The sequence below is a fragment of the Alnus glutinosa genome, chromosome 7 (genome assembly GCF_958979055.1).
Source record: "Alnus glutinosa chromosome 7, dhAlnGlut1.1, whole genome shotgun sequence".
Taxonomy (NCBI): domain Eukaryota; kingdom Viridiplantae; phylum Streptophyta; class Magnoliopsida; order Fagales; family Betulaceae; genus Alnus; species Alnus glutinosa.
Genome location: NC_084892.1, coordinates 27018196 through 27042501, shown reverse-complemented (window position 1 = coordinate 27042501; position 24306 = coordinate 27018196). Strand labels below are relative to the sequence as shown.

The window sequence follows — 24306 nt, the reverse complement described above, 5'->3', positions numbered from 1 at the left end:
CGTTACGCAATTATATGATTATCGGAAAGATAAAGGGGAAGCGTATAAAGGAGGAGGAGGAGGAGGAGCTGGCCAATCGCATATGCTGGAAGACCTTTTGTTTGATGCCTCCTACAGTCCCGGGTTTGAAAGGAATATCCATTATGTGGAGGGAGTCCCCTTGCAGATTCCCCGCCTTCGAAAGCATTCTCACCCACTATCCGAATATTTAGCAATCAAAATTCCAAAAACCCCAAACACTCTTCTCACAAATACTCGTACGTCTATATTATAAACAACATCCTCCTCATCAGTATCATGACCATCTCTTGTCTCTCTATAAATCCCACTCTCTCTCCTCCCTCTTTACCCACCTTTTCTTCTTTGTCTACGGATTCGTTTTCTTCCTTGTACGCTTCGAATTCTCTTAAAGATTCGTGCTTGTTTAGCTTTGCCTCCCGGAGAAGAAAACCCATTTCCCTGTTTTGCGAACGAGCTCGGTTTTTGAGGTCAACGGGTGAGAGCCAAAGAGGAGAGCTTTTTCTGGTTAAAGCAGCCGATATGACTATCACCGAGGTCAGGGAAGAGGAGGAGGAGGGTCCTCCACTGCTTGACCCGGAGACCAATTCGAGGCCTCGCCGCATTGCTCTCTTTGTCGAGCCTTCCCCGTTTGCGTGAGTTTCTTGATTTGTTATGCTGAAACGAAGTTCATGGCGTCTCTTTGATTAGATCTTCAACCATGGGAGATTCCCGTCTTCTCTAATGCTTTGCTGCTTTTTTTTTTTTTTTTTTCTCAATTCTTTGCATTATCAAGCGATCTTTTTATTTGCGGTGTAGGATATCTTATTGAGCATCGGATTCAACAGTTCATTTCTTGTGACATCGTTTTTTTTTGTAATCAATAGACTTTGCTGGTTTGGGGTCTTTTTTATTTTTTATTTTGGGTAAGAAAGGTGCGACGTTTAACTGCGGAAAGATAGTGACCTTTTGCTTTTTCTTCTTTTCTTTTTCTTTTTTTTTTTTTAATTTATTTATTTTTCTTTTCGGATGTTATATGTTATTCTGTTATTTGTTATTAGCTGTAAGTTGTTTTTTGATGTAATTGATATTGGGCCATGTAATCTTTTGCTGCTCTTGGCTTTACTTTATGGTATGGTCAATGGCTAAGAGGTACACTTGATTAGTGCTTGGTGCCATTTTAAAGAACTGGTATAGTTTGCTCTGCGATCTAACTGGATGCTGAAGTTTTGATCTAGTTGAGTCCTTTCTCAATTATTGGAATGACTCTGATCACTAACTAGATTCAGCTATAACTTTGTGGGTGGTGTTGTTTTATTTGTAGTATCATTGTTATTCTCAGTCTAAGTTTATGTACTTGTGCTGACTCTGTCATTTAGTTGCTTTTGAATGTGGAGGTAATTTGATGAGAATGTGTTCTTGCATGCTTTTAGTTTGGGTGTAACTTGGGGTAAAACTATGCTTATTCAGCTGTTACTATTATTGATGCTGTCATTTCTGAATGTGTGATGTTGTCTCATAGCTTCATGGTGTGACCGAGTGGATGTGGTGATTTAGCTGTAGGCTAATTTGTGTTTCGCCATGTTGTTCTTCTTTATACCATGGCTTTGGTAGTGGTATTAGTGGATCTTTGATGATTTGGTTGTTGCAGTGCCTCACTACCCCTTACGCAATTCTTTATGATGTCTATGCCTAAAATATAAGTTGAATTGCTGTGACTATTAGGCATACTTGTTTCAAATGTGTATCTCACTGTACAAGTTGATGACTTCTTCTTTTTGTTTACAAGTCTGTTGGTCTTAAGCTTGTTCCTTTTTGTTGTGTATTTTGCATAACCATGTTGAGTTTAAGGCTTTGAGGTATGACCTTTTTATTTCTATGCACCTAATGGCCCATACTTTTCTGTTTTTATCGTGCCAGACTGTGAATTGTGAAACCTGTGCACGAGCACAAATTCTAGAAATGGTATTGGTGATTACCTCTCATGTACCCATAACCAATGCCAATCAGTTGGTAACTCCTATCAAATTGCAAACCACTGTCCAGAAGGGAGAAGCCATTCTTAAATTATTTGGATTCCTTTTGCTGCCTGTAGACTCTTTACTTCTCTCTGTTTTCTTTCCTGAGCTTGAATTTAATAGATATGGTCCTAGATAATAAAGGTGGGGATGCTACAGAGGTCATGAAAGGGATATAAGCTCTTCAAGAAATCACAATGATTATCCTCATCTACATATATGCATGAAGCATGATTAAAAAGTTGCATGTGTTACATATCAGTTCAATATTCGTTTCTTGGGATATCTTAAGATGAGAGTCCACAGATGCAAAATTGGTCATAAGCCCAAGAATCTGTTCAAACATTCTTAAGATGCGAATGTCAATCATTTTAGATACTATATATATATTTCATATGCATTATGGTTTTGATGGAGCTGTTAATAATGCTTGACACAAATACATATATTTTCAGTAGTATTGTAGAGATGACTGCGGTTTCATAATATTAATAAGGGTTTAGCAAATAGTCTAGAAACTTATGGTGAGCTGCCATAAATGTATCATGTTTCTTAAATTAGAAGATGGAATGTTCACTGAAAACTATCTGTTCTCTGTTTCTCTTGCAGATATGTGTCAGGCTACAAAAACCGGTTCCAGAATTTTATTAGATACTTACGTGAAATGGGGGATGAGGTACACTCTTTATATCTCTGCAGCCGTTGTCTAGGGTGTCCTTGACTTAATGTCAACTCATGCAAGCTTAACCAGAGCTTCCTTGAAAATTCATGCAGCTTAATGTGCTTGAGCATCTTGTTTCCTGATGTTGTATTTATTAAAAGTTCGGTCCTCGACCTGATTTTGATTTATGTTAGCTCAGATAATTCAGATATTTGAGCCTTTAACAACCGGTCTAACTATAAATCATCCTGATCAAGCTTTGTTTGAACATGAGCTTGTTCTTGTATTAGCAATTCCCAGTCAATTTGACAATTAGATCGGCTCGCACAAAACCCCCAGTTGAAGTTTTTAATATCAAATTTGCTTTAGATTCGAGAATGTCAATACATGATAAACTGACAGTTTGGCTTATTTATTCATGGTGTAGGTGATGGTTGTGACCACACATGAAGGAGTGCCTGATGAATTTTATGGAGCAAAATTGATTGGATCAAGGAGGTTGCTTTTACTACCTAATTTGAAATGCTTTGTCTTTATCCTCATTGAACCTAATTGCTCTTACTTTTAACTTCTGTGGCTTTTGAATATATTATTTTTGTCTTTTGGTGAAGAACTTGCACCTTTCTAGTGTAATTAAGGCAAAACAAACCATTTAAATCATAAAGCAGTATGTACTTAGTAATCTAAGGGATTCAAATTCTATAGCAGTGTCAATTTAGGTCATTACTAGTCTACTTATCAAAAAAAGTAATTAAGGCAAAACAAACCATTTAAATCATAAAGCAGTATGTACTTACTAATCTAAGGGATTCAAATTCTATAGCAGGGTCAATTTAGGTCATTACTAGTCTACTTATTAAAAACAATTTAGGTCATTACTAGTCTTTTATAATCCAAGAAAAACCATTTGAAAATATTTCTAAGTTCGTGAGAGTTACAAACAAGTGAAACAAAGTAGAAGACAAAAATAAGAAAATATCGTTCCTTTTTTATTACAAAAAGTATTTGACTGTATTGTGGGTTGCTCCTCAGACATAATTTTCAAGATTAAGTTCAATTTTTAAACCCACAAATTATATTTTCTAATCAGTTTGCTTTCCTCCTCTTGACCCCTTACCACCTGTTTGGAATAGCTAGGTCACATCTAAGCTACTGAAGAAAAATCTGTTCTTCAATCCTTTTCAGTTTTCAGCCAGGTGTTGTTAAGTCCCTGGTAATCATGTGTTTTCTCCAGACCTCTTACTATTTGGGCAGTCCCACTTGTTGGATGAATTGCTTGAGTTATAAACCTGCAAAATATTATGATTTGGTTACTGTTCTAGGTGTGGAAAAATTGTTATCCGCTTATTGTTCTCATTTATTTATTATTTTCCAGCTTTCCCTGCCCCTGGTATCAGAAAGTCCCGCTTTCCCTGGCACTTAGTCCTAGAATAATTTCAGAGGTTGCCCGATTTAAGCCTGACATTATACATGCTTCGTCACCTGGGATAATGGTAAATTTTCAATTGCTTCTTGTTTCTTTTCTTTATTATTATTAAAGAAAAGATATTGCTTTAGCTGCTGGATGACACTTATTTGACTGTATTGTAGGTTTTCGGAGCTCTCGCTATTGCAAAACTATTGTGTGTCCCCATAGTGATGTCTTATCACACTCACGTACCAGTGTGAGTTTAATTCTTCGATTGACAGAATTCTTATTGTGCATTATTACAATTAACTTCTCATCCTTAAATGAATGGAAAACCCACAAATTCGTAGGCTGCTTCTCTAATAGTTATAGTAATGTTCCAAGTCCCAAGTGTGTACTTTTTCACTAATATGATGCTGATTTTTTTACAAAATGTTTCAATTAGTGCTGAAGGCAGAGGCTGATCTTGTTTTCATTTGCAGATACATCCCAAGATACACCTTCAGTTGGCTGGTGAAACCCATGTGGTTGGTCATAAGTATGTAAATCCTTTTTTTAATCTTTCTTCTTGCCTCCTTTTTAACTATTGATACTGGAGCGTTTAGTTAACCTTTTTGGCCTTTCAATTTCAGAGTTTCTACACAGAGCAGCTGATCTTACACTGGTTCCCTCAGCTGCTATTGGCAGGGATCTTGAAGCAGCTAGTGTGACAGCTGGTGAGCGTAAACCCTCGCGTACCTAGTTAGATTCCATTATGTAATTGACCTTAATCATTGCCGGTTTGGTACATATAATTATGCACCAAACACATTCTGTAATCTATCTGTTTTTAAAATTTTCTTTTCCCCCTCAAAAGTATGCCCTTTGTGCAAGTGTTGAGTAAACACCATGTATCTGTGCCCAGGCAGCTGTATACTAACAGACTTGCTTTCTTACATTGTTTTCAGCTAACAAGATTCGTCTTTGGAATAAGGGTGTCGATTCTGAAAGTTTCCACCCCCGTTTCCGCTCCTATGAAATGCGGTTAAGATTAACGTAGGACAATCCTCTAATCCCTTGCTTTTTTCTACCTTCTTCTTCCCCCGTAATAGGAGTTTCACATAATGCTATATATTTTTCTCGTGTGTAGTAATGGTGAACCAGAGAAACCATTGATAGTTCATGTTGGACGACTTGGAGTTGAGAAGAGCTTGGATTTCCTCAAGAGGTAGTGCTCTTCAATCACACATTGAAAATGAATGGCTGGTGTTTTCTTCCTCTTAAGTCCTTTCTATACATAGTTGGAAAAACTAATGCAGTAACAGAGTTTTCTTGGTACCAAATCTTTTAAGTTCAAAATATAACGTGGGGAGAGATGTGCTTATTATGTTTGATCTTTGGACTGGAATTTCTCTAGTACTGTCATAGTTATAGTCTCGATTTTGTGGTCCATTTTTTGGTAATGTTTTTCATGCTTTACCCCTCTCTAACCTATTATTGACATTTGAATCACATGGTTTAACAGCGTTATGGATAGGCTTCCAGAAGCACGAATTGCTTTTATTGGAGATGGCCCATATAGGTAATCTACTCTGACACTTCATGAGTTGATTTTTTTAATATTACTGAATGCCATTCTGAGACAATTTCGGTAGTCTTATATCAAATTCCATCATGACTACCAATTTCCACCCTTGGAGAGGGAGATCACAACATTAGAAAAAAGAGATTCCAAAATGGCGAATGATGTAGCCTGACCTGACCAGTTCCAGGATATGTTTTCTGTGAACTGAGCTCATGTAGCCTACAAAATATGAATGTTAATCAAATTGCTTTGAGTTCACCTGCACCTCATTTTACAAAAAGCACCTTTCTTGGCAGAGAGGAGCTGGAAAAAATGTTTGCTGGCATGCCTGCAGTATTTACAGGGATGCTAGGAGGTGAAGAGCTTTCACAGGCATATGCCAGTGGGGATGTTTTTGTTATGCCTTCAGAATCTGAGACACTTGGGCTAGTTGTTCTGGAGGCCATGTCTTCAGGAATTCCAGTGGTGGGAGTTCGTGCTGGAGGAATCCCAGATATAATCCCTCCAGATCAGGAGGGCAAAACTGGTTATCTTTATAGCCCCGGTGATCTCGAGGACTGCTTGAGCAAATTAGAGCCATTGTTGCACAATGCAGAATTGAGAGAAACCATGGGGAAAGCCTCACGTGAAGAAACGGAGAAGTACGACTGGAAGGCAGCCACACGAACGATACGCAACGAACAATACAATGCTGCCATCTGGTTCTGGCGCAAGAAGAGAGCACAACTATTGAGACCTCTTCAATGGCTGGCAAAACGCCTTTTCCCATCACCAGAAGTTATATAGGTGATGCAAAAGTTTCTTGGAGGTTCATTACTCGTTTGCCAGCTTTTCTCTGGACTGCAAAGGAACCCTTATGGCCTTATGGGATGTAGGTGTGAGTGATTGCCATACATTCATTTGCTGTATATAATGGACCATGCAATATGGTCAGATGTGCTGTATTTTGTGCATGATCAATTGACTTAGATGTCAGTTTAATGTTATAAAACATGGGAGTTTTCAAGTGTACTCTTCTGTGTGTTCTGCGTCTATGACACTGATACACAGTTTCCGAGCATATCAATCCTTTTGTACTATGATGCAGCATTTCAACCTGATAAAGCCACAGAGAGAACCGGCCTTTCTATTGGGGCGACACAATTTGGCTGGAAAAGCTCTATAAGCTTTCTCGCATGTGTATAATATGTATTTAGCATGGTAGAATCATGGCTCTTTCTTTCATTCAGGCCTAGATTTTCTTAAGCGTGATCCGTGTTCGGTTGTTGGGTTTATACCGTATTAAGATATGAGAATAAGATTATAGGTCAATTTTAACTCGACTCATTTAATTAAATAGGTCAGATCTTTTAACTTTAATCCGTTATTTTTGTGTTAGGTTCTTTGGTCATGTAAAAAGTAGTTAGTTCTAAGGCCTCGTTTGATTCGTGAAAAAAGTTTTTGGAATAAAATGACTATTTCATTGGAATAACTATTCTTTTATTTGGTAAAGATCTATTCATTGGAATAGCTATTCCATAGAAATAACTATTCCTCTCATTTTTTGAGATGAATAGTTATTCCTAAGCAAATGGACAACATTTAAAATAAAATATAAATAAATAAATAAACATGTTTTTTCTTTAATTTTTCCAAACTAAACTTAAAAAAAAAAAAAATTTAAAAAGATCTAAGGTCCAATATTTATTTATTTATTTAAGATTTAAGTTTTTTTTTTTTTTTTTTTTTTAAAAAAAAGAAATTATGTGGGTTTTTTTTAAGTAATTTTAGGTCAATTCTAATTGTAGTACATATGTTGTCACCAAACTAAGAAATTTAAATAATTATTTCATTCCACTCTTCCTTATTCCCAGTAATAATTATTCATTTTTCTAATGAAATATTTATTTTGCGAATCAAATGAGGTCTAAGCGTTACGCGTCGGGTTCGAATCGTGTCGATGCATAAATGTTAGATTATACAAATTAATCTTAAATTAATCAATTTAATTAATCAGATTAAATTTTTCAATCATAATTAGTGTAAAAAGTTGTCAATACTAAATATCATATCGGACATGACATGTACCTGTCATCTGGCGCAACCTATATAGACTAGACTGACTAGTGGTAAGCATCAGGGCATGAACCTTACCACGCATCCACAGTCCATTTGAGACATCCCCCCAAACGTCTATAGTAGCACTGGATTTGGATGGTTACTTGGGGTTGTCGTTCTCTGCTCCTCAAGGTTCATGCATTCAACTAATAAATGATTTCTTATCGCACCCTACTTCCGTAGCTCAACATTTTTGGTCATTATAACTTTTTAGATAAAATGAAATTATTAAATAAAAAAATAAAATCACTTAGAGTGTGGTGGGTTGGAGGTGGGATGCTGGTGGGAATACCGGCATTTCCCTTATTAAAATTGTAGACCGGCCCAACAACCTATAAAATATATAGGGCCGGTAGGGTCAATGGAGTTTTCCGTAAATACAAAAGGAAAATGATTTTTGAACGACTCATTTACACAATTCAATACACATCGGTGGAATCTATGCTTGATGGAACTCACATGCATGAGTCCCATCAATGTGTCTTATGTTGTGTAGGAGTTGTGTAAATAAATTGTGTAACAAACACATCTCAATACATAAAGAGATTTGATTCATGCACTACACCATCACAACAAGTGTACAACAACCCCTTACATGAAGGTGAGTCCTAGTGTGTGGGGCCTACTCTCATGTAAGAGATTGTTGTACACTTGTTGTGTTGATGTTGTAAATCTAACATTTTTCATACATAAAAGATTGGCCATCATAGTTTATATATTCCTTTTAATCTTCAATTACATTAAATTATTTTACATTACATATCTTCCATAAAGAATCTTAGATTTAAAAAAGAGAAAGAAGAGGCAAATGATTCCACACCCCCACTCACTTCACTCTTCAGCCACATGATCAAATCTCTTTTAAGGCTAGTGGCTCAAGTTTCAATTAGGGATTTTGTTTAAAAATTGTTAATTGAGTGAGAGATTTCATATGAAATTTATTTGTCCGAAGGATTAGAATGGACGGTCGGATAATTAAAAATTTATTTGAACCGATGAAATCCGTCCGAATTATTTTATATTATCCGTTTAAATTGTAAATAATACCATAAATCTCGATCCAAGTGATAAAAATTGGAAGAGATAAATGCTGTGAAACTCGATCATGCTCTGCACCAAGACACAAGCATTGACGGTGACTGCTTTTAACTCGATCCGATGTAGTACCAGTCTTCCATCCATGTGCATGGAAAAGCTTTGTAGCCAGACCACCACATATTCAGCACATGGTGGAAGAAGAGGAAGAAGAAGAAGACGACACAAATTAAATAGTGTGTTTGATGAAAGATCTTCCCCAATATTTCTCCGTCCCATGGAAAATGAAAGCAATATACGTAACAAAAAGCACTACGAAACACAAGGCCTCCACCACACCCTACAAACTATTCACGAAGGGATATGATTTTTTTTTTATCTTGAATCTTACATCAATTTTACATGAATCTCACATCCCAACATGTCTCGACATGTGTCCCGACGAAGAAATTGACGTAGGAATAGTGCATCCCATCCGCGGAAACAACCAAGAAAAACGTCGCTGTTTTACCACCCATTTTAATGCTCTGAATAAAAACAAGAAATATCACAACCGTCCAAATCACCAGGGCACGGTTTCACAATCACACCGGCGTCGCCGATACGTACTGCATGAACTCCGTATCGGTCTCCAGCTCAGCCATCGTCTCGGGCGCCAACACCACCTCCAGGTCGACGCTCCCGTTGCCTTCTCTCCCCGGAAACGCCGAGATCTTGCCGTCGAATTTGTTCGTGGCTCCGCTCCGGACCGCCAAGGGCCGGCCCCACCCGAAATCGTTGTCGTACATCGGGAATCTCGGCGAGCTCCCCATGGTCATCGACGCGCCGTCGAAGTTGCCCAGCGGGAACAACCTCGGCTCGCGCTCCCAATCCGCCACTCCACGCCGCACCGTTGCGTCATCGTGCGCCACCACGTTGTGGTGGAGCAGATCGCCGCACCAGCGCAGGTCCCGAGACAGGAGCTCGCCGACCGTCGCGACGGTCGGGATGCTCTGGATCGCGTTGCCGAAGTAGTACGGGTCCATCCGCGGCTCTAGCCGGTGGCGGCAGTTCACCGCCATCCGAAACGTCGTCGTTTTGCTCGCCTCCAACTTCCTGGCACGTGTCACCGCCCGCCACAGCTGAGCGCTGAGCGACTGGAACGACGAAATCTCGGCCGTCCGATTGGTCACGTTTTTCTTCAGTATATCTTCTAAGACGGACGTTATCTTGCCGTTGGAAACTCCGTTACCGCCGTTAACGGTTTTCCAACTGTCGTTACTTTGTTTTCCAAGTATCTCCACGGCTGACTGGTCAGCGAGACCGTTGTTCGTTACTTTCTGCAACTGATTACAGTTATTGGCTCTGAGTTTCAGCTTCAGAATCGCTTCCTTAGAGAAGTGAAAGATTCGCTCGCGCAATGGCTTGTGGCCGGTAAATGTCACTTTGGGACCGCCTGGGGGGAATCGGAGCACCGCTGGTGAGTCGAACACGGTGTTGCGGCAAAAGTCCGGGGCTTTGGATAACTTCTTGGCGCCTCTGCAAATCTCGGCGAATGTGTTGAAGAAGTGCCAGAAGGAGGTCCCGTCAGTGACGGCGTGGTTGACGGTGCAGCCGATGAAAACGCCGTCGTTTAGCTCGGTGACCTGGACGGCGGCCAAGGGTTTGAAGTGGCCCAAATAGCTGAGAGGCCTGTCGAAGGCGAAGAACTCTTTGAAGCAGTCGGGGACGTCGTGGTTGGGCGAGAGGAGGGTGTGAACTGAGAGGTGCTTGGCTTTGGCTTGGATAAAGTCGACGCCTTGGTCGTTACAGACTATGTGGACGCGGGCGTCCTCTGGGTCAGTGAAGAGACGGCCGGCGAGGGCGGGGAAGTGGGTAAGAGCGAGGGATAGAGAGTGTTTGAGAGAGCAGAGGAGGTGGTCGATGGAGTAGGGTGGGCGGGTGAGTAGGACACCCTTTTGGATGTACTGGCAAGAGAGCATGGGGAGGTCGGAGACGGAGAGCTTCAGGGGTTTCATGTCTGATTTTTGTTCTGGGTATATCGTGCATTTGGAAACCAGAGTGACGGAAGACGATGAAGGCATTTTTGTAGGGGATTTTGGGGGTCGCCGGGCGGTGAGGGTGATCAGTGAATGAGTGTGTGAGAGGGAATGGAGAGGTGATGAGGGTTTAAATAGATGAAGGGAAACGAAAGCCTGAGGTTCGGATTCATGCACTTAAGCTTTGTAATTTCGTCGCTGGAGCCTGCCTGCCTGGTGGTGACACTACTTACTGCTTTCTCTTTCTTATCTCACCATGTCGGGTTTTTTTTTTTTTTTTTTTATTTTTATAAAATTTTTTAAAAAGAAAAAAGCAATTAACATTCAAGAAGGACAAGGTACAACAAGCTAACTCTTCAAAAAAAAAAAAAAAAAAAGTACAACAAGCTAAAACTCGTGCTACGACGACGTCAAACCAGCGAAAGAACATGCAGGAAAGATGATGGCCTCGGCGGCCTGTGAGTGGATCGGAAGGAGTAATTCTATAAGTTAGTTGTGGTTTATTTTTATTTTTATTTTTATTTTTTTTAAATGATGTGACTTTTAAAATTATCGTTTGATCAATATTTAATAGTATTCAATCACAAGTTTAATAGTAATTTTAAAAACCACATCATTCTTAGAGGGACACGAGTGACTTCTAATATTACTCAAAGAGAAATTCTAGGAGTCCCTCATGTGTTATTCTTGTATTCCTTAAAAAATTATATGCTTTAAAAATAATTTTTTAATCAAAATTTAATAGTGATCTGATAATCATAAACTCAATAATGATTTTAAAAGCCACATCATTTTTGAATGGATATAAAAGTGACACAGAAATGACTTCTAGCATTACTCATAAAATTTAGTGTTGAAGTTTGGGTCTCATTTTCAAAATTTTATTTTATTCTTTTTAAGGTCAAATGAGATGCTACCTTATTTAAAAGTTTTAAATTACATATTATATAATGCATAACGTCGTATGCAATAAAATAAAACTTTGATAATAAAATAACTAATTTTCATTTCACTTAAAATATAGAGTGTCTTAGCCCAAGAGAAATTGGGATATCTTATTTAGACATCCAAAAAAAGCATAAAATAAAATCCAACACAAGGATTTGGTAATGAAGTGAAAACTTTTGAAGATCTCTTCAAAAGTAAAATCACTCCAAGAGCAAGCCAATTAACTCTAAAGAAATCCACTATAGAAGACTTGTTTTACAACTATTCAACATTGGATCAGCTTACAACCCCGACAAACGATTTGTTCATCTCCCACTGCAGTGACTCTAAAACATCTGGCCTTTTTCTACAATGATCACTTTTATAAACAAACTTTATCCATTATATCCCATAATTCTATTGACTAAAGGTTTTTATGTGGTTTGAACAATAATAAACAAAGAGAGGAATTGAAATTGTCTAGGCTTAAGGGTGTTTGGTAACATCTCTTAGAAGAGTGAAAAATAGCCTCTTATTTTGAAAAGTCATAGGTTATGAGGCTCATATAGATGAGGAAAAACTGAGGTTTTAATGCTAAATTGACTAAAAATTTATTTTGTTTGTAGTTGATTTGGTCAAATGAGGTGTAAGTTAGATGAAACGAACTACTAGGCTTTCATGGATTTCATCACTTTGCTCGACCAAAGTTTGACCGAACCTTTGATCGAGACTCTCGGGTTTAAGTATGGAATCACATTGCTCCAGGCCACTTCGCTCGAATGAGATGCGACTGACCATTCTATCGAACCTCTAATTGGGTTTCAATGCTAGGACTTGATGCACTTGGTCGGCCAAACAAGTTTCGACTAGAGCCTTCTAAACTTCAATTCTTAACTTCTCTTTAATCGTATTAATTTTTATACCATTCAACTTAAACCTAAAACTTACAACATAACATGCTTTTGACACTAAATTTGTAAACACTAAAAGCCTAACGAGATACAAGTTATTCTGCCGAGACATACACTTAACCGTAGAAACCAAAGAATTATTACATAAAAATTTACATTCAAGGTCACTTATCACAAAAGCACAAGTTGGTAGGTAATGATAAATTTAATAATTTAAAATATATTCTAACACTCATCCTCACACGTGGATTTAAATCCTCGTTTAATAAGGGAAGCCCAATACGATAAGATTCGAACTCATGAGTTATGTTTATATTCTAACAACCGTGCTTACACAAATGCTTATATCTTGCGAGGAGGAATGGCTTGGACAAATCCTTTGAGGAGTAGATGGACATATCACTTTCATCGGGCAGTATAATAGATCCCACCACTATACATATGGCTGCAGGCTGCACGTGCTATAAATCCTGCTTCTTCGGGGAAAGGCCGGTTTTTAACTTTTATTGTAAGTTTCGGCATACCTATTGCTAAGATGGTTCCAATCAGCCCATTTTTTTTGACCAAATGTATATATATATAGATTTGCATGTTAAACATGAAACAAACATCACATATTTTTTTCTTCAAAGTCAGGTTTGCCCTTACCTACTTTCAAGGTTCGTTAAGCATTTAATAAAATTGTAATTTAATTTTTAAAATTATACGTTTAAAAAAAAAAAAAAGCATATTCTTGCACGCGATTCAAATTTACAATTTTTAAAAATCGCAATTCCAAACGATTTAATTTTTTGAGATTTGGTTTAAATTTATATTTTTTTATCTACAAAATCGCAATACCAAACGTACCTCGATAGGACAACAATAAAATTGAACGACCTCGTTTTTGTTCTGATTTGGAAAGCTATTACTATTTTCCTGCGACTGAAAATTTAGATATATTATATGGAAGATATTCGACCTCTTTTATTTTGTGTTATTCTCCACTAATCATATGATGGCCCTCTCAATTAGAAAAATAAAAATAATGCTTAATACGCCAAATTATTGCTTTGGGCTCCAACTACAACACATGTCTAGTGGTGGGAAAACTGTTCTAAACAGTTGGAAAAGGCATTATCATGATAAATTCTTTAATCATTTCATTAATATTAATATTTCATTAATTAAACTCTCTTTTAATTAGTGAAATTCAATACGTAAAATATTTAATATTCAAAATAAAAGATAATTTATAGAGACAATGTTTGAACTCAAAACACTCTAAATCACTACTTATTTCAAATGTTTAAATTGATAAAAATAAATAAAAAATGATGAATTTAACATTTTTAACATGTGATATGTAACTTAAGGTTCGTTTGGGTTTGCGATTTTAAAATGTGCGATTTAAAAAAGTGATTTTTAAAAACGCAGTTAAGTATTTGGCAAAATCGCAGTTTGATCTTTAAAATCACAGGTTAGCCTTTTAAAATACTGCGTTTTCAAATCGCAATTTTTTAAAAACTCAGTTTCCAAACGGTTCATTTTCTGCAATTTATTTAAAATCGCACTTTTTCTCTACGAAATCGCAATCCCAAATGCACCCTTAACAGGCCAGAGGGTTCTTTCTCAATTCTGCTCTCTTGTTGGAGAAGAATCCCCTCTAACGAGGGGAAGAAGCATGTTGCTCCTCTTTGCAACTATAAAGTAAATAATTTGCAAATGTTGGAAGTTTCAAAAATGGAAAATAGGTGAGGGAGCCTCAAATAAAAGACTCATTCTCTCCAAAAACTAGAGCACGTGCTTTTTTCTGCCTCAAAAGAAATTCTCTTGGATCATTTTATTTTTCACTCTTAAAAAAATACTAACTTGACCGTCGGAGCCTCCCTCACCGGCCATGAGCCAACACCATTATAAAATTCTCTCTATTTTTGCAAGTGACCCGTTGCCGTGTTGAATTGCTGAGAATTTTATAAAAGAGTATTTTCACTTATTAGTGAACTTTCTGATAGCTTAAGCAAAAAGAGACTTTTAGAGCACTTACAATGAGCTATTTAATTTTAGTTTTTCTCTAAATTTTTAACAAACTCTTTATCAAAAGTTAAATTTAATATCTGTCATAATCTCTCTTTAAATAAAAAGAGCTAAAGAAGTAAATGTTAAAGTTTTTTTAATATTATTTTTTGTATTGAATGCTTCAAAAGGTTTAACTTGATTTGAATTTAAAATAATTGAATGTTTTTAATAGTTAACTTTGTCAATAAAAAATAGTATTTATTTAAAGTAGAGAAACATTTAGATACTTTATTATTTAATAGCTTTAAAAAGTGTCGAACTAAATCAACAAAAATAAATTTTTAAAAGTTATATTAATTTAGAATTTTTTTAAAAAACTCATTGTAAATACTCTCATGGGGTTGCATTTCACGGAAGGCTCTTCCACCCAACACAACCTTCTACACATCCAGAGTCAAGACAGGTAGTCCAAAAATATGATAATATCAGTTATTGTGCTTAGTGACTTGGATTATCATTAGCACCTTAATTTAACCACGTTTTTCTTCTGATTAATATATATATATATTCATATATTAGAGAATCTTTTAAACGTGGCATGCGCAGTTTCATTGGGATAATCAAAGTTTATTTTGGCTGATCCTAATAAAAATGAGCAAAAAAGTAGTTAGATTCGACCAGCTATTCTAGCTTTAAAAAAATTATAAAAAAGAGCTAATTATTATTCAGCAAATTTGATGAGCATTATAGCCCAACAAAAGCATAAACTAATAAGTTGAGCTATCTTTTATCTTTGAAAATAGTGAAAGTCGATAAAGAAATAGGAAAATGATTGGTGGGAGCCAATTTGTTGTCCTCTACCCGTCATTTTTTATTAAAATAATATTTTTTAATGAAAAATAACGGACAGGGGATTGTTTATGTGAATCACTTCTCAAAGAAATAATATTTTAAATAAAAAGTAAATGCTTTGAAAAAATAGATAATTAAAATAAAAAAAGGTAATATTATTTAGCTAAAATTTGTTGAGTTAAATATAAAGAGTAATGCTGCCTTAAGTGGCTTTTAAAACGATAATTAGATTTGCGATGAATTGTGATTATGAGATACTACTTATGAGACCCATCTGACCAAATAAAAATTGAATAATCCAATCACTTATTTGGTCAAGTGGATCCTATAAGTAGTCTCTCATAAAAACTTGTTTGAATTCTCTCAAATTCAAACAAATAATTATAAAGATCATGATTCCAATTCTAAGATAGGTATAATTAAATTTTAATTCTCTAATACCACACACTAGAAGACTATTTTGCCAGCACTCAGTTAATTATGTACTACTATTTTCCTATTCTAAGAACATGGGTCTTGTAAATTAAAATGGTTTGAACGTATTCGACAATTAAATAAAATTAACGGTTAAATACATACTTGTCCCTTGTGGTTTGCAAACTTTATTTTTTGCCCCTTCAGTTTTATTTTTTATTATAGGTGGTATTTGTGCTATGAGAAAATATGCAAATGGTACCTCCGTCTATTTTTCCATCCAAAATTAATAAAAATCCACGTCAACGTCACGTAGTACCATTCAAAATACGACACGTGGCCATAATTATTTTTTAAATTTTAAGGCTTTTTTTTTAATAATAATAATAATAATAATAATTTTTGGGGTGGCTCTTTTATGAGGGTGGTTCAGCCACCCTCAAGGGCAAAACGGGAAGCAAAAAAATTTAAGGGTTTTGCCTTGAGGGTGGCTGAACCACCACCATGGGCTACGGTGGTGGTTCAGCCACCCCAAGAGCAAAATGGGAAGCAAAAAAATTTGAGGGTCTTGCCTTGAGGTGGCCAAAGTGGCCAATCCCAAACCGGCCGATCTGGGGGTGGTCAAACCACCCTCGTGGCCCATGGGGGTGGTTCGGCCACGCCAAGGGCAAAACGGAAAGTAAAAAAATTTGAGGGTTTTGCCTTGGGGGTGGTCGAACCACCCCCGGGCCAAATGGGTTGGCTGGCCACCCCTACAATTTTTTTTTTTTTTTTTTTTTTTAAAAGCCTCAAATTAAAAAAAAAAAAAATTTAAAAAGTGTGGCTACGTGTCGCATTTTGAATGGTGCCACGTGACGCTGACGTGGATTTCTGTTAGTTTCGGATGAAAAAATAGACGGAGGTACCATTTGCATCTTTTTTCATAGCCTATATACCACCTATGATAAAAAGTAAAATTGAAGGGGCAAAAAATAAAGTTTACAAACCACGTAAGACAATTTTGCATTTAACCCTAAAATCAAACAAAATGTAGGGACAATTGGTCTGTTCACTTTGGTTTGGAGTCAGTCTCGATCAGCATGTCCCTTTTCCATGCCTTGAAGGGTTATATATATAGTCATGGCCATGTCTGTTAACTGTATTATCTTGTCTTTTATTTTCGGATGGGTCAAAGACATTAATGAATAACTCAAAACATAAAAATCGTTTTTACCTTTATGTTATATAAGTACTCTTTCAAAACCAAAAAATACCATCAAAACACATTAACAAACATACTTGTAGACAATATGCTTTTTGTTTGAAATATTCGCCCATTTATTTAACAAATGTCGTAATCGACTATGTAATTAGAAAAGATTTTGTTTGTTAATGCTCTTAATTAGATGGTGTTTTTATTTTTAATAACATAAATGTAAAACTAGTTTTAAGTGTTTTGTGTTTGAATTATTTGTTAATATATTATGGGTCGACACTAGTAATCCGTATGATTTGGCATATACTTGAGAGACTGAATTAGGGGTTGGGGGACTATAATTCCCTTGGTTTTGAAATTTTCTCTTATATATTTTCTCTTAAGATTTCATCGACTTAGACAAAATTTTCATGCATATACTTCTCCGGTCATGAACATATATATATATATATATATATAAGCAATCTAATGCGACAAAACATGTCCGTTGTGATGGATAAGAAGGTAGAAAGCTAAAAGAAATGAGGGCTGCTACACTTACACCCACTTTTTTACACACTGATGTGGCAAGAGATACATCACATATTTCTACTGTTTTTTTTTTAAAGAAAAAGAGGTACATCACCGGAGGAAAAAAAGGAAAAAAAAAAAAAAACAAAACAAAAGAAAAAGAAAAAAGAAAAGAGGAAGAAGAGGGTGGTGAGGGGGGAGCGGCAGCCCAGAGATGGGGTGGTGCTGGCGGTGGGAGGAGAGGTCGAAAACCACGCACACTGGCCGACCACCCCGACCCTACCAGAAACCCGAGCTTCCCTGTCACAACCCAGGTGAACCCAACCCGAGCAAATCTCTCCAGCCATCCCAAGCGTCCCTGGCCGTCCCGAGCGTCTCAGCCTCCCTCCCTCCCTCTTGTTCTCTTCACCATCTTCGGCAGATTCACCGGCCGAAAACCCGACCCGCCTTTCTTGGTCACTCTCTCCAGTAGATCCGGCCGTCCCGAGCGTCCCTGTCACTTTCTCCCCTCATGCCAATTGTCCAACGAGTCCGGCACTCTCTTCTCCGGCCGTCCTGAGCGCTGGTGATCCCCTCTTGTTTTTTTTTTTTTTGCTTTTTTCTTCCTTCTTCCAATTAAAGCCCTTGCCTCCTTTCTTAAAAATAAAAAAAAAAATAAAAAAAAAAATGTGATGCAGCTGTTGCCACATCAGAGTGTAAAAAATGGGTGTAAGTGTAGCATTTTCCGAATGGAATTATGAGGATTAAGGCCGCATCGATCCTTTGGTTTATGTTAAATTATCTTGTCTATCTTACTAAAAAAGAGAAAAAAAAGAAAAAATTATCTTGTCTAGGAAATGGGACCCCTCAAAACATAGAGCAAAGCTCAAGGACTTGTGGAGAACCTATAGGTAGGGGTGGCAATATGTGTATGTGTATTGGATTTGAGTCGTATCGAGACATTAGTATAAGATTATTTATGTCAATCTTAATTCGATAAATTTAATTAAACGGGTTAAACCTCTCAACTCTAATTCTTTAATTTTGTGTCAGGTTTATAAGTCATGTCAAAAATTATTTGTTATCATATTGCATTTCAAGTTTATATTTATTTAATTAAATGAATTAGAGTTTTTTAATTTTTTAATTTTATGTTGAGTTAGCATGGGAGGGCAAAATTTGTTCTCAGCCCTATCTATAGGTTAATCATGAAATTTTTTTTTTTTTCTGATACGAAATCAGGAGCTATTAGATTCGTTTACGTACATAGCAAAGCCCACTAGCCACTACTACTAGGGTTGAGCTCATCCAACCTCATCCTGCATCTGAGGCCTTCTTTTCTCAACGATTTTCATATTCCAGAAAGTGAAAGACATGCTCAATTGTTCATGCACCTGAGGAAACATTACCCGTTGACTACTCTCTGTTTAAAACTGGGCCACCTATTTCATGCACTCGAGTAATTCCAAAACACAAAAAGTTAAAAAGCACTAGCCCTACCACTTTTCAGACAAACATTATATATATGGTCATGTTTGAAAACCCCATTGTCCTCCTCTCTTCCTTGGATTTTTTTTGAATGGTTGAAAATTAAAATTGATGTGATAAAGAAAAAAAGAAAACACAAACATGATATATGAAGCAGATCGGTAAATAAACAGGCCAGGGAAGTGTCTGATTTAGAGCTACGAAACCCAAGCTCTATTAATTTGCAAAATCAAGTTCTAAAAAAGCGTTTGTTTTAAGCCATACAAGACCTTTTGGAGTTTTCAGGGATGCGTAGCCGTGTTGAGGGAGAGCAAAGCCTGGGGGCTTAAATATATGCATAAGACCTGTTCAAGTAAGGTCGTAACTGTACGTATAATGAACAAGTGTTTTGTTGGGTTTGAACAGTTTTGTACAGTTGTTTTGAGATTAATATAGTTCGCTTATTCGAAGAAAAAAAAATACATATGCATAAGACCTCCTCGAATAAATTTTCATGAAGAAACCCATTATGAATGTCAATTTGGTATATTAAATTGGCCAACCACCGGAGAGAGCAACAGATAACATTATACATACAGTTGTGAGCTTTGATTATAGGGCTTTAGGTTTCACCACAGTCAATCCCAGGCTCTATAATAATTATTTGTCTAAATTGTTAGATCTCATATGGGATTTATGTTTAGATAAATAGTTGGATAGCTCAAAATTTATTTGGGAATATAACAAATAGTAGATTTTAAAATTATATGAATTCAGGCCATTTTTTGCATCGACCAGCTTATAAAAATTTTACATGTTAAAAATGTGGCATGTTACTGATCGAGGCAATCAAAAATAATTTTTCTCTCAAAAGGCTTACTCTTAACTTTTGAAGAGACGCTTCTTCTTCAGAAAATCAAAAGACATTTTTTAGCTCAAAGCTTTTATACAACATAAAGTTTAAGAACTTGATGAAAAATATATTCAATTCCCATTAGTAACATGCCACCTTTTAAATATATAGCATTTTTCAAAGCATTCGATGCAAAGAACGGCCTAAATTCACATAAGTTTAGAATATACAATTTGTTGTTGGCCCTATAAAGAGCAAAAGCAGCTTTGCTTGCTGTTCAAGGGGGGGGAGGTTTTACGCCTCCCTCCCCCAGTGGTGTTTTTCCCCCTCGTCCTTTTAGGGTGGGGGAGGTTTTTTGCTCCTCCCTAGTTAGAGTTATTGGAGTTTTTATGTCCTCCAGCCATTAAGGCTTTGGAGATTTTGTTCCCTCCAAGTTAGATCTGGTAGTGGTTGATGTTTTCCGGCAGAAGACTTCACGGGATTTGGGTTGGGCAGCGACTTTCTGGTGCATTTTTCGGCAGAATTTCTGACCTGGTTTTTCTTTGTTTGGGTTTCTTAATTTGGAGTCAGATTTGCTCACTTCGACTGGTTTTTCCAAGACACGCGCCTCTTCATGGTGGTCGTTGGCTTCTTTCGGTCTAGCAGCCTCCAGCCACGGCCGTGCCAGTTTTTCACACTCGGCGCGTGACTTACAGGCGCCAGGGAGGTCACTCCTTGGATTGGCACATGTGGATCACGGCTTGTCTTCCAAGGAATGATTTGGGGTTTTTCGGTGGATCCGTGGTCTTCCGGAGGATTTCTGTTGCAAAAGAGGTCTCCGGTGGCACACGTGCCACGCCGGTCCCGGTTTTGGCTTCTGTTTTGGGTGATTTATGTTGTTTTTTTTTTTTTTTTTTTGTCTGTTCACAGTCTGCCTCTATAATGCTTAAAAGTTACTGGACTATTTGTTGGCTTAGGTACTAGATTTGCCATCTTTTATTTATTAATTGTGCTTAAATATAAAGAGTGACTCATTGTTGTCCCTGTAATGGTTATGTATTGTTTATGTTACTGTTTAAATCAGATTTATTTGGCTTAGGGTGTTGGGAGTCTTGAACCTCTTGTATTTGTCCTTGCCTTGGGACTTTCTTCAGTAATATTTGATAGCACATGCTATTTGTTAAAAAAAAAAAGAAAAAAAGAATATACAATTTCTTTTGAGTTTCTCACATTTTCTGTCTAGTAATTTAGACAATTAATTTTTGTGGATTCCAATCCGAGAAGAGGAGACCAAAGAATTGCACATAAATAAATAATGGTTTTCCAAAAAGAAAAATAATGATGATGTTGTTGCTTATGCTTTTGACAAGGTGCTACCTCCCCACTAGTAGTATTATAGTGGTCTTGGTGGTTTCATTATTTTGTAATAACAACTTAATTATTGGAAAGGGAATGATTATTTGTCCATGGTTCATGAACATAATGATGCACCAAGAAGTAGAAAATTGAGAAATTGATGGCTGGAACTTATTTCCAGTTTGATCAATTACATACTTTTGTACTTAATATTGGGGTTTGTTGGAGAGACTATTCCTTTCCATTCCCCTCCCCCCCATCCTTTCTACAGTGGCTACCATAATACATGGAACTTTATGACTCTTATTGTTGTTATTTAGGAATGTTTGGGTGTGCGATTTGTTTTTTGAAAAAATTCAAAATTATGAATGCTAAGAAAATTTATTTTTTTAAAATTATGTTTGGATGGTTTAGAAAACGATACAAAATTAAAAAAATAAGAATCACCCAAACATGTTAGATAACTTATAAAAAAAAATTGTCTAAAAGAAAAGTAGAGAAAAGGTGAAAGGCCTTATGAAATATAAAATGAGAGGAAACATTTAACATATGTTGAAGAAGGCTTAGAGAACAAAAAAGAAAAAGAATAAAAAAAGAAAAAAGAAAAAAGAAAAGAAGCTAGGTAGCATGTTTAAAATCTTAAAAGATACCAATATAAAATATGACCCACTTTCTTTTTCTACTTCTTTCTTTACTTTTAATATTTAACTTTTTAGTTTTATCATTCTTTACTCTTATATTTAATATTTTATACTTGATATTAGACACGGTTAATTTTAGTTGGTCATTATTACGAGTTTTGATTGCTTATTATCACCGTGCCGTTGATTTTAACACCCATCCTTTTTGAAAATATTTTTTTAATTAAATCCTAGTTACAATTGAATTGTTTATTCGGGTAAAGTCCACATACCCCGACTTTAATATGAAAATTGCGTATAGTAGAAGTGCAACTGTCCGAATGCGGCCTTCAAACTATCATCCAATTGACAATGTTCTCCCAAACTTTCAATTTGGACAATGTTCTTGCCAAACTACCAAAAATTGTCGATGTTTCCCCAATGGCAAAATACCTTTAACAAAATAAAAAATACTGAAAATTCAAAAAACTAAAACTAATAAAAATATTTAAAAGAAACACATAAAATCAAGGGCGGCCAAATTTAAAAATTAAAAGAAAAATTAATTTTTCGTTTCTTTTTTTTTTTTTTTTAAAAAAAAATTAGTCTTTTTATTTTTTATTTTTTTTAATTTATAGGAGTATTTTTGTTTTATTAAAAAAATTGTAAGGCATTTTTATCTTTTTACTAGTGTTAAAGGGACATTAACAATTTTTTAGTAGTTTGGGAAGGACATTATTGTCTTAATTGAAAGTTTGGAGAGACATTATCAATTGAGTGGTAACTAGTTTGAGGAGGATACATGGAATTTTCCCTATTTATCAAGAATAATATATTAACAAAACTTGAACATAAAAATTTAATTAATAATTTTACATCTCAAAAGCTAGAAGAATATTTTTTAATTAATTAATATTTAATACAAAAATTTATCATATTAGTATTTTAAAAAATTTTAAAAGCTTCATTTTAACTTTTTGCCTTATTCCCTCAATTTTCATTGAGTTGTCTCTGTTCTTCGTCATCTTCTCACTTTTCATATATATATATATATATATATAGAGAAATGTTAGAACTTTTTCTAGTGTCTTTTTGGAGTCCTTCTATTATAACATAACACCCTGTTTTTAATAAAGAAAAATTACAATTTGATTTATCTTTCTTATTTTTATTATAAAAATACAGGATGTCATGTCAACATAGAAAAACCCTAGATGAACACTAAAAAGAAATCTAATATTCCTATATATATATATATATATAAGCACGAATATTTGATCGGCAACCACCATTCTTGCTCTCTCCTGCTTGCCTCAGTAAGGTTCAATTCTTGGAAGTTTTGTAAGAAAATTGGAAATAAGTCTCCATTTATGCAATTTGGTGATTGACAAGCTATCGACAATACCCCACCCTCTCCCCGGCCATATAGCTAGCTAGCTAATTATATAACAAGCTAGCTGGCATATCCCCCACCTCCCCCTATGTATGCATCTATGTGTATATATATATAGCCATAATTAGATTCGATGACTTAGTTTGGATGAAGACAACTAGGCAGCTCACCCCTTAACAAGTTGGCAAAACTTCACCAGTCCATCCAGAGCTGGCGCCCTCGTCTTTCAAATCACGTTTGCGCCAACGACTCTTGGCAAATAATGAGTGAGGCCCAAGAGAATTTGATAGACAACCCAAATGAATACAATGTACATGTTTTTCTGTCTTTCTTTTGGAAGCAAACTACACAAGGAGGGAGGGGGTAGAGACCCCCAACAAACATCCCAATACAATCAATGAATATGGGCCTACAAAGTGACCCGTTTTAATAGTTTCTTGGCCCACAGGTCAAGAAAGGAGCCCTAAAAAATGGCGATTTGTGAAATACTGCAAACCTTTGAACTGATTGGAAGTGTGCGCGCACTTGCGGTAGCAACAAGAAAGCTTGGAAGTCACAGTGAAAAAGATTGCATTGAAATCAACTGTATCAATTAAAGCCATTTGAGGGGGTTGGGCACTCACGATGATGTTTGTCAAAGAGGTTGTACCGGCTGATGATAGATGTACAAGGGATTTTAGATTTGCTGTCTCCATAATCAAAAGAGGAGAGTCTAGCTAGTATGGCAAAAAAAGGGGAGGGATGCAAAAGTGTCATAGAGCTTGGGGTAGTGCATGGGCGCATGTGCGGTGAGGAGGGATGGTACCGTGTTAGGGGCGGAGAAGTGGCCAAGGGAGTAGTAGAGGGGTGCGTGGGTGGTTGCGATGGATAGAGGAAAAAGAAGAACTAACAAAATAATAATAATAATAATAAAAAGAGGAGAGAAAGGAACTCTACCAAGATAGAGGAGGCTTTCAAAAAGAGGTGGAGGAGATAACTTTCTATCGATCGCTCTAGATACTATGTACATATTTTTCTTTCACAAAGAAACAATCTATCCCTCAAAAGCAAGCGT

The 24306-nt window shown here is 36.3% G+C and overlaps 2 protein-coding genes across 2 annotated transcripts; one reads left to right on the top strand and one right to left on the bottom strand.

Annotated features, from left to right (window-relative positions):
- The first annotated feature begins 71 nt into the window (after nucleotides 1-71).
- On the top strand, nucleotides 72-6708 carry LOC133872879 (sulfoquinovosyl transferase SQD2). Its single transcript, XM_062310516.1, has 11 exons — nucleotides 72-653; nucleotides 2625-2691; nucleotides 3104-3174; nucleotides 4052-4169; nucleotides 4267-4340; nucleotides 4567-4622; nucleotides 4717-4800; nucleotides 5032-5119; nucleotides 5214-5291; nucleotides 5589-5645; nucleotides 5945-6708. Exons 1-11 carry the CDS (start codon nucleotides 298-300, stop codon nucleotides 6432-6434), a joined length of 1539 nt encoding a protein of 512 aa, XP_062166500.1. The 5' UTR covers nucleotides 72-297; the 3' UTR covers nucleotides 6435-6708.
- Nucleotides 6709-9014: 2306 nt separating this feature from the next.
- LOC133872830 (uncharacterized acetyltransferase At3g50280) lies at nucleotides 9015-10921 on the bottom strand. Its single transcript, XM_062310446.1, has one exon. It carries the CDS (start codon nucleotides 10841-10843, stop codon nucleotides 9365-9367), a length of 1479 nt encoding a protein of 492 aa, XP_062166430.1. The 5' UTR covers nucleotides 10844-10921; the 3' UTR covers nucleotides 9015-9364.
- Nucleotides 10922-24306: the final 13385 nt, after the last annotated feature.

What these genes read in the sequence shown, in the direction of transcription:
- LOC133872879 (XM_062310516.1), top strand. Translation starts at nt 298, where the DNA reads ATGACCATCTCTTGTCTCTCTATAAATCCCACTCTCTCTCCTCCCTCT. An exon ending in ACCCATGTGGTTGGTCATAA is followed by an intron (nt 4,623 to 4,716) that starts GTATGTAAATCC and finishes TTTCAATTTCAG; the next exon opens with AGTTTCTACACAGAGCAGCT. An exon ending in AGCTTGGATTTCCTCAAGAG is followed by an intron (nt 5,292 to 5,588) that starts GTAGTGCTCTTC and finishes ATGGTTTAACAG; the next exon opens with CGTTATGGATAGGCTTCCAG.
- LOC133872830 (XM_062310446.1), bottom strand. Translation starts at nt 10,843, where the DNA reads ATGCCTTCATCGTCTTCCGTCACTCTGGTTTCCAAATGCACGATATAC.